The sequence below is a fragment of the Mobula birostris genome, chromosome 2, assembly GCF_030028105.1.
Source record: "Mobula birostris isolate sMobBir1 chromosome 2, sMobBir1.hap1, whole genome shotgun sequence".
Lineage (NCBI taxonomy): Eukaryota > Metazoa > Chordata > Chondrichthyes > Myliobatiformes > Myliobatidae > Mobula > Mobula birostris.
In genome coordinates, this window is record NC_092371.1 from 110639692 (window position 1) to 110656665 (window position 16974).

At 43.3% G+C, this 16974-nt stretch overlaps 1 protein-coding gene across 1 annotated transcript in view; it reads right to left on the reverse strand.

The window, feature by feature from the left end:
* The window catches only part of scml4 (Scm polycomb group protein like 4), a 94752-nt gene that overhangs the window by 20972 nt on the left and 56806 nt on the right, over nucleotides 1–16974 (reverse strand). Inside the window, exon 5 of the mRNA XM_072277607.1 lies at nucleotides 7577–7765. Within this exon, the coding sequence (XP_072133708.1) occupies nucleotides 7577–7765 (189 nt within the window). The remainder of the gene's footprint in view (nucleotides 1–7576; nucleotides 7766–16974) is intronic.

Sequence of the window (16974 nt, forward strand, 5' to 3'; positions counted from 1 at the left end):
TCAGCATGTGACATGAAATTTGTTAACTTAGCAGCAGCAGCTCAATGCAATACGTAATATAGAAGAGAAAAAATAAATAAAAAAAATAATAAATAAGTAAATCAATTACAGTATATGTATATTGAATAGATTAATAAACGAGCAAAAACAGAAATATTGTATATTAAAAAAGGTGAGGTAGTGTCCAAGGGTTAAATATCCATTTAGGAATCGGATGGCAGAGGGGAAGAAGCTGTTCCTGAATCGCTGAGTGTGTGCCTTCAGGCTTCTGTACCTCCTACCTGATGCTAACAGTGAGAAAAGGGCATGCCCTGGGTGCTGGAGACCCTTAATAATGGACGCTGCCTTTCTGAGACACCGCTCCCTGAAGATGTCCTGGGTACTTTGTAGGCTAGTACCCAAGATGGAGCTGACTAGATTTACAATCTTCTGCAGCTTCTTTCGGTCCTGTGCAGTAGCCCCTCCATACCAGACAGTGATACAGTCTGTCAGAGTGCTCTCCACAGTACAACTATAGAAGTTTTTGAGTGTATTTGTTGACATACCAAATCTCTTCAAACTCCTAATGAAGTATAGCCGCTGTCTTGCCTTCTTTATAACTACAGCGATATGTTGGGACCAGGTTAGATCCTCAGAGATTTTGACACCCAGGAACTTGAAACTGCTCACTCTCTCCACTTCTGATCCCTCTGTGAAGATTGGTATGTGTTCCTTCACCTTACCCTTCCTGAGGTCCACAATCAGCTCTTTCATCTTACTGACGTTGAATACCAGGTTGTTGCTGTGGCACCATTCCACTAGTTGGCATATCTCACTCCTGTATGCCCTCCCGTCACCACCTGAGATTCTACCAACAATGGTTGTATCATCAGCAAATTTATAGATGGTATTTGAGCTATGCTTAGCCACACAGTCATGTGTATATAGAGAGTAGAGCAGTAGGCTAAGCACACACCCCTGAGGTGCGCCAGTGTTGATTGTCAGCGAGGAGGAGATGTTATCACCAATCCGCACACACTGTGGTCTTCTGGTTAGGAAGTCGAGGATCCAATTGCAGAGGGAGGTACAGAGGCCCAGGTTCTGTAACTTCTCGATCAGGATTGTGGGAATGATGGTATTAAATGCTGAGCTACAGTCAATGAACAACATCCTGACGTAGGTGTTTGTGTGTCAGGTGGTCTAAAGCCGTGTGGAGAGCCATTGAGATTGCTTCTGCTGTTGACCTATTGTGGTGATAGGCAAATTGTAATGGGTCCAGGTCCTTGCTGAGGACAGGAGTTCAGTTCAGTCATGACCAACCTCTCAAAGCATTTCATCACTGTCAATGTGAGTGCCACCGGGCGATAGTCACCTATGCAGCCCACATTATTCTTTTGAGTTGAGTACAACTTCTGATAATTGCCTCCACCCTCTCCTTCAGCATTCCCCATTCCCATTTCCCTCTCTCAACCATCACCTCCCTCTGGTGCTCCTCCTCCTTCCCTTTCTCCCATGGCCTTCCATCCTCCCCTATCAGATTCCCCCTTCTCCACCCTTTATCCCTTTCACCAGTCAATTCCCTGCTCCTTACTTCACCCCTCCCCCTCCCGGTTTCACCTATCACCTACTACCTTGTACTTTTCCCTCCCCTCCCCCCACCTTCTTACTCTGACTTCTCATCTCTCTTTTCCAGTCCTGCTGAAGGGTCCTGGCCTGAAACTTCAACTGTTTACTCTTTCCCATTGATGCTGCCTGGCCTGCTGAGTTCCTCCAGTATTTTGTGTGTTTTACTTGGATTTCCATCTGCAGATTTTCTCTTGCTTGTTTCTTTACATCCTTGCAGTTTCTTACCTGTACCCTCAAGGATTCTGTATCTTCTGATCCTATGCCACTTCTTTCTAAGGATTTGATTTCATTTTTTTTTAACCAAAAAATCCCCAACACCTCTATCTACCTATCTGAACTTTTGATATAATGTCTATCCTTGGATGTTAAGCTCTCAGCTGTGATCTTACCTCAAACATGACTCTTTGATACCCATAACGTCATGCATGCCAATTTCTAGCTGTCCCAGAAAACATCTACCTTATTCCATATACTGCATGCTTTCATTTTTGTCTCCATGTTGCCTTCGATTAAATCCTTTCCACTTTCTAGTTATATTCTCTATTCTGAAGACTTCCATAACCTCTCCTGTACTCCCCTTCCTTTTACTTTATCCTCACTTTTCCAAGCTGTGGAACTCAACCCTCAGTTATTTAGTTTAAAGCTCTATTCATAGCTCTAGTTATTGCAATTTGCCAGGAGCCTGGACCCAATATGGTCCAGATTGAGTGTCCCATTGGAAGAGCTCCCTCCTTCCCCAAGATTGACGTGAATGTTTCACAAATTCAAACTCATTTCTCCCACAACAATCTTTGAGCCTCACATTTAGCTCTCTGATCTCATGAACCCAAGAAAAATTTGCACATGCCCTAGGTAACAATCCAAAGATTATTGCTGTATTTATCTATTTCTTTATGTATTTATTTATCTATCTACCTATTTACTTATGTACTTATCATTCTATCTACCCATCTAGCTACTTATTTGGAGATACAGCACAGAACAGGCCCTCACCGACCAACGAGCCACATGCCCAGCAACCCATCTAATTAACCCCAGCCTAATGACAGGACAATCTACAATGACCAATTAACACACTAATTGGTTCGCCTTTGGTATGTGGGAGGAAACCGGAGCTTGGAGGGAACCCATGTGATTACAGGAAGGAAGGACATACAAACTGTTTACAGATAGTGTTGAAATGAATTCCAAACTCTGACATCCCGAGCAGTAATAGCCTCGCACCAGCCCCTCTTGGTTAATTTAGTCTGTAACTGCCCAAATTCCCTCAGAAGAACCTCTTTCCTTCTTTTCCCTAGGCTGTTGGAACCCATATAGACTACAACAACTGGATCTAAATTTCTCTGCAGATCATATGAGATGTACTGATCATGGGCACGAGGCAAGTACACAACCTTTGTTACTCTCCATCCTAGTGACAGAGAATTGTCTCTATTCCCCTGACTAGTGTGGGTGTGTGTGCACGCGTGTGTGTATGTTTCTGTGTGTGTGTGTGTGTGTGTGTGTGTGTGTGTGTGTGTGTGTGTGTGTAGTATGTGAATGTACAAGAGAGGGGAAGTGTGTAGATGTGTGTGTAAATGTACGAGTGAGGGGAAGTGTGTAAGAGTGTGTGTAAATATACGGGTGAGGGGAGGTGTGCAGTGTGTGAATGTACAAGTGACAGGAAGTGTGTAGGTGTGTGTGTAAATGTGCGAGTGAAGGGAAGTGTGTAGATGTGTGTGTAAATGTACGAGCGAGGAGAAGTGTGTAGATGTGTGTGAATGTACAAATGATGGGAAGAGTGTAGATGTATGTGTAAATGTGCAAGTGAAGGGAAGTGTGTAGATGTGTGTGTAAATGTACGAGTGAGGGGAAGTGTGCAGAGTGTGTGAATGTACAAGTGTTGGGAAGTGTGTAGAGTGTGTGAATGTATGAGTGTGTAGATATGTGTGAATGTACGAGGGAGGGGAAGTGTGTAGACGTTTGTGTAAATGTACGAGTGAGGGAAGGTGTGTAAATGTGTGTGAATGTACGAGTGATGGGAAGTGTGTATGTGTGTAAATGTACAAGTGAGGGGAAGTGTGCAGAGTGTGTGAATGTACAAGTGAGGGGAAGTGTGCAGGGTGTGTGAATGTACGAGCGAGGGGAAGTGTATAGATGTGAGTGTAAATGTATGAGTGAGGGGAAGTGTGCAGAGTGTGTGAATGTATGAGTGAGGGGAAGTGTGCAGGGTGTGTGAATGTATGAGCGAGGGCAAGTGTGTAAATGTGTGTGAATGTACGAGTGTGTAGATGTGTGTAAATGTTCGAGCGAGGGAAGTGTGTAGATATGTGTGTAAATGTATGAGTGAGGGGAAGTGTGTAAATGTGTGTGAATGTAGGAGTGATGGGAAGTGTTTATGTGTGTAAATGTACGAGTGAGGGGAAGTGTGCAGAGTGTGTGAATGTACGAGTGATGGGAAGTGTGTAAATGTACGAGCGAGGGGAAGTGTGTAGATGTGTGTGAATGTATAAGTGATGGGAAGTGTGTAGATGTGTGTGTAAATGTACGAGTGAGGGGAAGTGTGTAGGTGTGTGTGAATGTACAAGTGATGGGAAGTGTGTAGATGTGTGTGTAAATATATGAGTGAGGGGAAGTGTGTAAATGTGTGTGAATGTACAAGTGTTGGGAAGTGTGTAGAGTGTGTGAATGTATGAGTGTGTAGATATGTGTAAATGTACGAGTGAGGGAAAGTGTGTAAATGTGTGTAAATGTACGAGTGAGGGGAAGTGTGCAGAGTGTGTGAATGTATGAGTGAGGGGAAGTGTGCAGGGTGTGTGAATGTACGAGCGAGGGGAAGTGTGTAAATGTGTGTGAATGTACGAGTGTGTAGATATGTGTAAATGTTCGAGCAAGGGGAAGTGTGTAAATATGTGTGTAAACGTATGAGTGAGGGGAAGTGTGTAAATGTGCGTGAATGTAGGAGTGATGGAAAGTGTGCAGAGTGTGTGAATGTACAAGTGATGGGAAGTGTGTAAATGTGTGTGTAAATGTACGAGCGAGGGGAAGTGTGTAGATGTGTGTGAATGTACAAGTGATGAGAAGTGTGTAGATGTGTGTGTAACTGTACGAGTGAGGGGAAGTGTGTAGGTGTGTGTGACTGTACAAGTGATGGGAAGTGTGTAGATGTGTGTGTAAATATACGAGTGAGGGGAAGTGTGTAAATGTGTGTGAATGTACAAGTGTTGGGAAGTGTGTAGAGTGTGTGAATGTATGAGTGTGTAGATATGTGTAAATGTACGAGTGAGGGAAAGTGTGTAAATGTGTGTGAATGTACGAGTGAGGGGAAGTGTGTGTGTGTAAATGTATGAGTGAGGGGAAGTGTGTATGAGTGTGTAAATGTACAAGTGAGGGGAAGTGTGCATATTTGTGGAGGTGCATTTGTTTATTCAGTCTGATTAGCACAATCTTCATTCAAATACAAGAGCTCTCACCATCAATAACAATTACTGGTGACTAATAAACTGAAACAACGGACAATGTGTGAGAATTTGCTAAACTGCAGGTGAGTTAGAAAGGATAAAATGGAAAATAAGCAGAAGCCCTGAGCTATCCAAAAGAAAAGGAAGGCAGAGGCAGCGTTAAGGCCAGGTAATTTCTGGAGAGCAGAGAGCCACAGGTGGGTACCAGCAATGTGTCCGAACCCACCACTGATGGAGAAGTGTGTACTCGGTATTGTCAACCACTGATCAGTCTCTCAGTACCTGTTTACTAATCAAGTGGCAGATATCTCCTCAGCACGTACATTAGCCCCTACAGAATCCATAAATTCAGAAGGACAGAAAACACAGGAGAAAATTAGGCCATTCTGTTCCACATGACGTTCATGCCTGATTTATTATTCACTCTCAACCCCATTCTCCCACCTTCTCCCTGTAACCTTTGACGCACTTACTAATCAAAAACTTATCAACCCTCACTTTAGATAGACCCAGTTTCTTGGCCTCAGCAACTGTCTGGTCAATGAATTTCACAGATTCTCTAACCTCTAGCTAAAGAAATACTTTCTCACGTTTGTTCTCAAAAGATGCCCTTTAATCTCAGTCTGTGCCCTTTAGTCCTAGACTTTCTCACTACTGAAAGCACCCTCTCCACATCCACTCTTTCCAGGTCTTTCAATACTTCTGGGTTTCAGTGAGATCCCCCTCATCCTTCTAAACAAGTTCAGGTCAAACACTCCTCGTATGTTCATACTTTAATTCCCAGAATCTTTCTCGTGAACTTTCTCCAGAACTTTTCCAACTCCAGCACATCTTTTCTTAGATGAGGGCCCTAAAACTGTTCACAATGCTCCCAAGTGCGGCCCTACCAATGCTTTATAAAGCCTCAGCATTACATGCTTGCTTTTATATTGTAGTCCTCTCAAAATGAATGCTAACATTGCATCTGCCTTCCTTACAACTGACTCAACCAACAAGTTGATCTTTACTGAATCTTGCACAAGCTCTCCTAAGTCCCTTTACACCTCTGATTTCTGATATATCTCCATGTAGAAATTAACCTATGCCTTTATTCCTTCCTCCATACACTTCCCTACACTATATTCCATCTGCCACTTCTTTGCCCATTCTCCCAGCCTGCCCAAGTGCTTCTGCAGACTCCCTGCTTCCTCAACCCTACCTGCCCTCCTGTGCTTGTTTGGTAGAAGACAAGTTAGATTGTGTTCGTCTGCATATTGCGGCAGGCTTGTTCTTGCTGACAACATCCTTGGACTCAGGGATTTGGGCTATATTTTTGTGTGACTTTATGTTTACTGCTATCTTATACGTGTTATATGTGCTTTGTGCTGTGTGTGACTATTGTTACTGTGTTTTGCACCTTGGCCCCAGAGGAACTCTGTTTTGTTTGGCTGTGTTCATGTGTATGATTGAATGACAATTAAAGTTAAACTTGAACCTGAAACCTAGCTACAAAGCCATCAATTCCATCATCCAAGTCATTTACATATAATGTGAAAAGTCACATACCCAGCTCTGACCTCTGCAGAACACCATTATTCACCAGCAGGAAACCAGAAAAGGTGTCTTTTATTCCCAGGACCCTTTATTGCATTCTTCCAGTGAGCCAATATTCTGTCCATGCTAGTACCTTTCCTATAATACCACAAGCCCTCATCTTGTTTAGTAGCTGATGTGAGGCACCTTTTCAAAGGCCTTCTGAAAATCCAAGTAAACAAAATCCACTAACTCTCCTTTGTCTATCCTACCTGTTATTTCAACAGATTTGTCAGGCAAGAATTGCCCTTAAGGAAGCCATGCTGACTTCAGTCGATGTTATCACATTTCATCTAACCAGATCAGTCTCCATTAAAAGCTCTACCATAAATCTTAAAATGCATAATACTGGCCAGTGGGTTCCAAGTGATTAGTTATGCAGGGCAGGAGAAGCATAACTCTATATCTACCTCACTGAGCCCTTTAAGATTTTTGTTTACAGTATATATTTCAATATGATTACCTTTCATTCTTCATAGAGCACAGGTCTAATCTACTTCATGTCCCCACATGCAACAAACCATTCTTTGCTGAAATCATTCGTAGGTAGAGAGACCAGATGCCTTAATCAATAATGGAACCAGACACCTTTACAAGCATTGGTTTTGAAGCTTATTTGGGGGAATTTGTGAATTTTACAGCAAGAGCATAAAAGGGAATGAGGTGGAATCAGTTAAAGAGTACAATATTATTTCACTCGCAGCAAACTGAGGTGATGATTTTTGGCAGCCAGGCGCCTAATGCAAGATCAGGTTTTGGACAATATTAACACAAAGCCTCCAGAACTTCAAAGACATCACTTCCCCTTGAAAATATCAAGAACTTGTCTTAATTTATTTAATTCTCTTCCCCAAACCACTACCCACATAGAATTTGCAGGGTTAATTTATTAGCTTTGTCGACATTTCTCTATAAAGCCAGCAATAACATCCAACAGCGGTACATACATAGTGCCGTACCTGCATGCATCCTGTCACTCTCATATTCCACTGAGGTCTGGGAGGTTGTGTTGTGTATGGTGAAGGGCTGGCTGCTGAAGAGGTTGTCTGAGTGCAGGCTGTGGCAGAGGTTCTCCAGGAAGCGCAGGATGAAGACGATACTGTTGACTGCTGGAAGACTGAGGGTGTGCTGTTCTCCATCAAAGAAAGCTGGTGGAACACAAAGTCCAAAACACAGACCATTCACAAACTCTGTATTCATTTTATTTCTTGGACGTTGTTTGATTTTGAGTCTTTGAATTCACTAAACCGAGCGATGTTTGTGGTGGAATACCACACCCAATCTTTTGCCACCCAGGATCAGGGAAGGTTTCTGACCAACTAGCCAGGGCAGGGTGACCATCAAAGGCTAGAAGAGCAGAGGCACCCTTGTTCCGGATTGTTCCATTAGAAGGAACTTCCCTTCAAGTTCAAGTTCAGTTTATCGTCATTCAACCAAACACACGTACACTGCCAAATGAGGTAACACTCCTCCAGACCAAGGTGCACAACACAGCACATATAACTCACATACACAACATACAAAGTAGCGTTACCATAAATAAATTAGCAAACAATAAGGTGCACTTAATGCCCAAATTAAAGGGTAAACAGTATAATGCCACTGGTGCTTCATACGTGATGAGACCTGGGCGGTGGCAGGAAGTTCAGTCATCTTGTAGCTTGAGAGAAGAAGCTGTTTCCCATCCTAACAGTCCTTGTCCTGATGTTAGGGTACCTCCTGCCTGACGGTAAGGGGTCAAAGAGATTGTTGGACGGATGGGCAGGGGGACCATTGACATTGCTAAGGGCCCTGCATAGGCAGCGCTCCTGATAAATATCTCTGAATGGTGTTAGAGAGACCCCGATGATCCTCTCAAATCTTTGTAGGGACTTGTGATTAGATGGCTTGCAATTCCCAATTCCCATACCAGACAGTGATGCAGCTGGTCAGGACACTCTCAACGGTCTGCCTGTGAAATCTGGTTAAAATGGGAGGGAGGAGAGACTCATTCACCTCAGTCTCCTCAGGAAATGGAGACTCTGCACCTATTCTGCTACATTCTCAATCACATTATTTACAGCGTACTTGACTACAACAGACTGCCTAACAAGTAAATAAAGCTAGCCATGTCCTAGAAATCTTCTGGTTAATCTGTCCAATAATTCCCCCATTTCAGTATATATTCCCTGAGAACAGGATTCTGCAGGCCTCTCCTTCGCATGTTCTACCAGTCTGCTGTCGCCAGTACAATCTTCGATGCAGTGGTGAGCTGCGGCAATGGCATCAACACTGGGTGATGCCAACAGACTCAATAACCTGATTGGAAAGGCTGGCTCTGTTATCGGAGTCAAACTGGACACACTGGGGGCTGTGGTAGAACAAAGGACCCTACAGAAAATCCTGCAATTCTGGACAACGTTTCTCACCCCCTACGTGCCACCTTGACTGAACAGAAGAGCACTTTTAGTAATAGACTACGACAACTACACTGCTCCAAAGAGCACTATATGAGGTCATTCTTACCCTCGGCCATTAGGCTCTATAATGACCCCCCCCCCCCCGTTAGACTGTTTGAGGTAACTTATTTTATAATCTTTCTTACTTCTCTTCTAATATTTGTATCTTTGTATGTCTGTGCACTTACAATGCTACAGTGACACTGTAATTTCCTTTGGAATCAATAAAGTATCTATCTATCTATCGGGTATAGGAGCATGACCACAATAATCATATGACCCCTCAAGCCTACTCAACCATTCAATAAGATCACGGCCACTCTAAACGCCACTTTTCTGCGCAATCCCCTTAGCTCCTGACACCCCCAACCCCAGTAGACCAAAACTCTGTCCACCTGAATCTTGAATATACTCGATTGAAGGTGCAGTATTCCAGAGAGGGCTAACTCACTTCCAAACCTCACACGCCAGGAGATAAATGAAAACACTGAATTTTGTCTTTTTGATTACTTCTGTTACTTTATGGACTGGCTGCTCACAGACACCATCTAAATCAATTTTCTCTTCTGCAATATTCTATCATTAAGAAAACATCCAGTTTTAATTCCTTCAGCCAAAATGGAATTGCATTCCTCAATCACTTTCTCTCTTTCTATCGCCCGTTTAGAATGAAATAACTGTAGCATATATTACATCATTACAGGTCATTGAGGAACATTTGGGAGCTGACAAGTCTGTTTAGCTGTTCTTTCTGTGATCTATAATATCCCACTGAAATGCATAAACAATAGAATAGGCAGAAGTGAAAGTAGAATAGAATTAAATAATAACCTCCCATAACTCTACATTTCCACTATATCTTACCTTTAAAATGTTACTGTGTTTGAGTGAATGAGCAGACAGAAAGGGAGGTTGTATGGAAAATAGTTTCAAAATGTCAAACGTTTTATGTGGTTTTATGGTCAGTGTCTTCTACTTTATTGCACTGCAAGTTCAAATTAAATATTTAACTGTTCATTGTGTAGTCTTTCTGCAAAGAAGAATTACAAAATGCACAAAGTAGGTGCAGGCGAGATTGCTGTTCCCACTTTGTCATCATCGGCTGCCTCAGAGTGCACAAAACCAGGGTGGTTGTTAGTCAAACAACAGGAATTCTGCAGATGCTGGAAATTCAAGCAACACACATCAAAGTTGCTGGTGAACACAGCAGGCCAGGCAGCATCTCTAGGAAGAGGTGCAGAGACGAAGGGTCTCGGCCTGAAATGTCGACTGTACCTCTTCCTAGAGATGCTGCCTGGCCTGCTGCGTTCACCAGCAACTTTGATGTGGTTGTTAGTCATCCTGAATCCTGAGATTCTCCCTTAGAAAATGAAGAGATGGCGATTAAAGTTGGTATCCAAAGCTGCCAGTAACATGAGACCAATAGCTATAGAAGCAGAATTAGGCCATTTGGCCCATTAAGTCTGCTCCGCCATGAAGACTTGGCTCCACAGCTGCCTGTGGCAAAGAGCTCCACAAGTTCACCACTCACTGGCTGAAGAAATTCCTCCTCATCTCTGTCCTAAAAGGACATCCCTCTATTCTGAGGCTGTGTTCTCTGGTTTTAGACTCCCCCACCGTTGGAAATATCCTCTCCACATCCACTCTGTCAAGACCATTCACCATTTGATAGGCTTCAATTAGATTAAACCTCATTCTTCTGAATTCCAGTGAATACAGGCCCAGAGCCAACAAACACTCTTCATATGACAAGCCATTCAATCCTGGAATCATTTTCCTGAACTTCCTTCGAACCCTCTCCAGTTTCAACACATCCTTTCACAGCTAAGGGGCCCAAACCTGCTCACAATACTCCAAGTGAGGCCTCCCAGTGCTTTATAAAGTCTCAACATTACATCCTTGCTTTTATATTCTAGTCCTCTTGAAATGAATGCTAACAACACATTTGCCTTCCTCACCACAGACTCAACCTGCAAATTAACCTTTAGGGAATTCTGTACAAGTACTCCCAAGTCCCCTTGCACCTTAGTTTTTTTTTCTCTCCATTTAGAAAATAGTCAGGAGGATGAGGAGATGGCGGCGTGACGCAGCGTGCGTGGCCACTTCGGTGGTGATGTCTGTTATTTGTCAAGTAGGGGACCATGTACAATTCTGATTTGCTGGAGACAGACGTGAGTATGGAGGAAAATTTGGAGAAATTTCTGAAATGCCCGTTTCGCTGTTGCTGTTACTGTGTGGTCCAGAATCTCCAGAGAAGGCCCCGAATCCTCGGCTTTGCTTGTTTCGGTGGCCGTGGAGAGGTTGTAAGCGCTCGGCAGAGGATAGCACTCGGGAGGCTGTATCGGAGGGGCTGGTGGGAGGCTCGAAGTTTTCGGATGGACGGACTCAGTGTCGGCTGTGGTCTGGTGCTTCCAATGCATCAGCAGTTGTCGGTGCCTGGAGGTTTATGGCAGGGAGTTTCTCCCTTTGCCTCCTGCTACTGGGGACTCGGGAGCTGATTGACTCGGGACTTTAAGACTCCTTTTACCGTGCCCATGGTCTGTTCTTTATCACATTATGGTATTGCTTTGCATTGCTTTAACTATATGTTATAATTATGTGGTGCTGTCAGTATTAGTCTTTGGTTTGTCCTGTTTTTCTGTGATATCACTCTGGAGGAACATTGTATCATTTCCTAATGCATGTATGCATTTCTAAATGACAATAAACGAGGACTGAGTGTTCTCATAATCTAATCTAATAGTCAACTCTTTCAGTTCTTCTTCTAAAGTGCTTGACCATACATTTCCCAACACTGTATTCGATCTGCCACTTCTTTGCCCAGTCTCCTAATCTGTCTGTCCTTCTGTAGTCTCTCTACTTCCTCAATACTACCTGCCCCTCCACCTATCTTCATATTGTCTGCAGACTTTGCAACAAAGCCATCAATTCTATCATCCAAATCATTGACATATAGCAATAAAAAGAATTGGTCCCAATATAGACCCTTGTGGAACACTACTAGTCACTGGCAGCCAACCAGAAAAGGCTCCCTTTATTCCCACTCTTTGCCTCCTGCCTATCAGCCACTGCGTTATCCTTATGAGTATCTTTCCAGTAATACCAAGGGCTTGTAGCTTGTAAAGCAGCCTCATGTGTGGCACCTTGTCAAAGGCCTTCTCAAAATCCAAGTACACAACATCAACCAATTCTCCTTTGTTTATCCTGCTTGTTATTTCTTGAAAGGTTTCCAACAGATTTGTCAGGCAAGATTTTTCCTCAAGGAAGCCATGCTGACTACAGCCTATTTTATCATGTACTCCCAAGTACCCTGAGACCTCATCTTTAACAATCAACTCCAATATCTTCCTAACCACTGAGGTCAGACTAACTGGTATATTTCCTTTCTCCTGCCTCTCTCCCTTCTTAAAGAGTGAAGTGATATTTGCAATGTCTTAGTCTTCTGGAACCATTCCAGAATCTAGTGATTCTTGAAAGATCATTACCAATGTCTCTACAATCTCTTCAGCCACCTCTTTCAGAACCCTGGGATGTATTCCATCCGGTATAGGTGACTTATCTATCTTCAGACCTTTCAGTTTCCCAAGAACCTTTGCTCTAGTAATGGTAACGTCACATACTCCATGACCCCTGACACCTGGAACTTCCACAATACTGCTAGCGTCTTCCACAGTAAAGAATACTTATTCAGTTCATCCGCCATTGCCTTGTCCTCCATTGCTACCTCTCCAGCATCGTTTTCCAGCGGTTCAATATCCACTCCTGCCTCTCTTACATTTTATGTATCTGAAGAAGCTTTTGGTATCCTCTTTAAAATTATTGGATAGCTTATTTTTGTATTCCATCTTTACCTTTTCAATGACTTTTGTTGCCTTCTGTTGATTTTTAAAAGCTTCCCAATCCTCTAACTTCCCGCTAATTTTTGCTCTATTATATGCCCTCTCTTTGGCTTTTATGTTGACTTTGACTTCATTGGTAAAGGAAAGCCATCTTTCCTTGAGAGTACGTCTTTCTCTTTGAGATGTATATATATCCTGTTCCTTCCAAATTGCTTCCAGAAATTCCAGCCATTGCTGCTCTGCCATCATCCCTGCCAGTGCTCTTTTCCAATCAATTCTGGCCAACTCCTCTCTGATACTGATACATCCGACTTTAGCTTCACCTTCCCAAATTTCAGGGTGAATCTGTTCAATTATGATCACTTGCTCCTAATGAGTCTTCTACCTTAAGCTCACTAAACAAATCTGATTCACTGCACAACACGCAATCCAGAATAGCTAATCCCCTAGTGGCCTCAATCATGAGCTGCTCTAGAAAGCCATCACATAGGCATTCTGGAAATTCCCCATCTTGGAATCCAGCACCAGCCTGATTCTCCCAGTCTACCTGCATAGTGAAATTCCACCCCCCCCCCATGACTATTGTAACATTGCCCTTTTGGCATGAATTTTCTATCTACCACTGTAATTTGTAGACCACATCCTTACCACTGTAACATGAGGCTAGATGCCATTGTAAGCATCTTGAATGCAAGCAGTGTTTCGTTGAGTGTTATTAACAAAATAAGCAAGTGGACAAGACGGCAAAAAGAGAATTCCAATGTACTACTGCTCAAAGACCCTGCCAACACTTGCTGTCTATTTTCTTCTGGTGTGCACCCAGTCCCAGAAAAATCATGACCTGCAAATAGGTTATTTGGTCCAAACTATCTATGTCAGCAATTAACCATCATGTTTCCTTGTATCATACTGCAATATCTGAGGGAGCAGACCAGGAATAGATAACAACTTCCAGGTTTCCACTAACCTAATTTTTCCTGAGCTTAATGGGATACCGATCCAATTATAATAATCGTTCACGAAATGCTTACTTTCTTCACAGAATTGCTTGTTTTCAGTGTTGCATTTAACATAATCCCTTTCAGCTATGCTGTTTTGTTCTTATAACTAATGCTTTAGCATCCTGAAACAGCAATTATAATTGCCTCATCGTTCACCTGACAGTTTCCTCTTTCTGGAACTGGAAGTGAAAGAGAAAGAGGCATTCACTCATCCGTGACTCACTACCCATTTACTTGGTGAATTGCTTGTGGTTCCACTTGCAAACTCCCTTCGGTGCTCGAGCAGTGGCTATGCAAGAGGAGCTGGACAGGACAGCTTCTCAACAATACAGTGCTTCCATTCATAATGCTTCCAATGCTAGGGTCAGGACAAGGGGAAGAGTCATATGAAGCACACAGTTCTTCACACGTGGCCAGCACAAGCTGGAGCTTCTCAGGGAAACCTACAACACCCATTACCACCTTACACAGAAAAGTTTAGGAATGAGAAAGGCAAATTAATGTTCCTAATGGTTGTTAAGTTCAGGACCAGAGGCCACCGTCTAAGGATAAATTAAAAACTGGGATGATGAGTCATTTCTTCACCCTCAGATTGGTGATCCCATGGAATTCTCCACCACGGAAAGGGGATTGAGCAGTGTCACAACAACGCCTCACTCAATGTCAGCAAAACCAAGGAGCTGATCATTGACCACAAGAGGATGAATCTGGGTGTCCATGAGCCAGTCCTCATTAGGGGCTTGGAGGTGGAGGGTGTCGGTGACTTTAAATTCCTGGGCGTTATCATTTCAGAGGATCTGTCCTGGGACCAGCACGTGCGTGCTGTTTCAAAGCAGGCACTGCAGCACCTCTGCTTTCTAAAGTTTGTGCAGATTCGGCATGTCATCTGAAACTTAAACAAACTTCTATAGATACACAGTGGAGAGTATCCTGACTGGCTGCATCACAGCCTGGTATGGAAACACCAATGCCCATGAATGGAAAGCTGACAAAAAGTGGTGGATATGGCCCAGTCCATCACAGGAAAAGCCCTCCCCATCATTGATCACATCTACAAAGAGCATTGCCACAAGAAAGCAGCATCCATCATCAAGGACCTCCACCATCCAGGCCATGCTCTCTTCTCATTGCTACCATCACAAGGAGGTACAGGAGCCAAGGTCTGCACCATCGTGTTCAGGAACAGTTATTACCCTTCAGAACCAGCGAGGACATCTTCACTCACCACAAAACTGAACTGATCACTGAACACGACCTATGGACTGGCTTTCGAGAACTCTACAATTCATGTTCTCAGCATTATTTATTTACTTATTTATCACCATTATTGCCTTTTTGTGTTTGCGCAGTTTGTCATCTTTTGCACATTGACTGCTTGTCGGTCTGCATGAGGCTTTTCATTGATTCTATTGTATTCCTTTGAAAACGAATCTCAGGATAGTATCTGGTGACACATACGTACAGTACTTCGATAATAAATTTACTTAGAAGTTTGAACAGTTGAAGCCAAATCATTAAAACATATTGAAGGGATTAGATACTGTTCCTACGGCTCGGGGGATAAAGGTGTATGGGGAGAAATCTGGATCAGGGAATTGGATTTGGAAGATCAGTCATGATCATATTGGAAATGGCCATCGTTCTTTTACATAGTAGATTGTCAAGCTGATTATATTTGTAGATATGTACTTTTATTTAGAGATACAGTACAATAACAGGCCCAACCAGCCCACAATTACCCCCCATGTGACCAATTAGCCTACTAACCCATACGTCTTTGCAACGTGGGAGGAAATTGGAGCACCCGGAGGAAACATGCACGGTCACGGGGAGAACATACAAATGATGTGGCAGGAAATGAACCTGGGTCACTGGTGCTGTAATTGCATTAGGTTAACCGCTACGCTGCCATACCACCCCGAAGGGGCACAATGGGAAAGGTTTTCAATGAACTACTTATTTCTTATCAAGAAAACCCCATCAGCACAGATACTGCATTGCACGCCTGGCCCTCTGTATGTTCTATGCGGATCCTTTGATGTAGTTTCATAATTTGCCATGAGATGGCGCTCTAGGTGTGTGGTTAGGGTTACGATTGCTAAAGTTGCCTGATTAGTTCATAATTACCTTCAAGTTTAAAAGTCTTTCAGTCTAAACAAACAGGATAACATCAAACAAAGTCAATACACAAGAGACTACAGATTCTGAAACCTGCAGCAACACATGAAGCCCTGGAGGAACTCAGCGGATCAGGCCGCATCTGTGGAGAGAACCTGTGAATCGACATTTCGGGTCGAGACCCCTCGTTTGGACAGCCTCGACCCAAAATATTGACTGTTCATTTTAACTGATCGTTTCCCTTCATAGGTGCTGCCTGGCCCGCTGAGTTTCTCCAGTGCTTGCAACATCAAACAAATGCAATTGTGTGGAGGATGAATTAATGAAGTGTAAGGAAAAAGTGCAATTCAGATTCAGTATGCTATCCTCAGTTAATTGATGAAAAAATATTTAAAGGCATTTAGGAAATAATGCACATAGTAGGATATAACCTTAACAAAAATTGGAAGTGATTGACATCAAAATGAAACTGTCTGGCAAGATGGCAAACACGAGGAATTCTGCGGATGCTGGAATTTCAAGCAACACACATCAAAGTTGCTGGTGAACGCAGCAGGCCAGGCAGCATCTCTAGGAAGAGGTACAGTCGACGTTTCAGGCCAAGACCCTTCGTCAGGACGAACTGAAGGAAGAGCTAGTAAGAGATTTGAAAGTGGGAGGGGGAAGGGGAGATCCAAAATGATAGGAGAAGACAGGAGGGGGAGGGATGGAGCCAAGAGCTGGACAGGTGATTGGCCAGGTAAAGGTGTAGCTATGGGCACCCGTATGGGTCCTAGCTGTGCCTGCCTTTTTGTTGGCTTTGTGGAACAATCTATGTTCCAAACCTATTCTGGTATCCGTCCCCGACTTTTCCTTCGCTACATCGACGACTGCATTGGCGCTGCTTCCCACACGCATGCTGAGCTCATTGACTTCATTAACTTTGCCTCCAACTTTCACCCTGCCCTCAAGTTTACCTGGT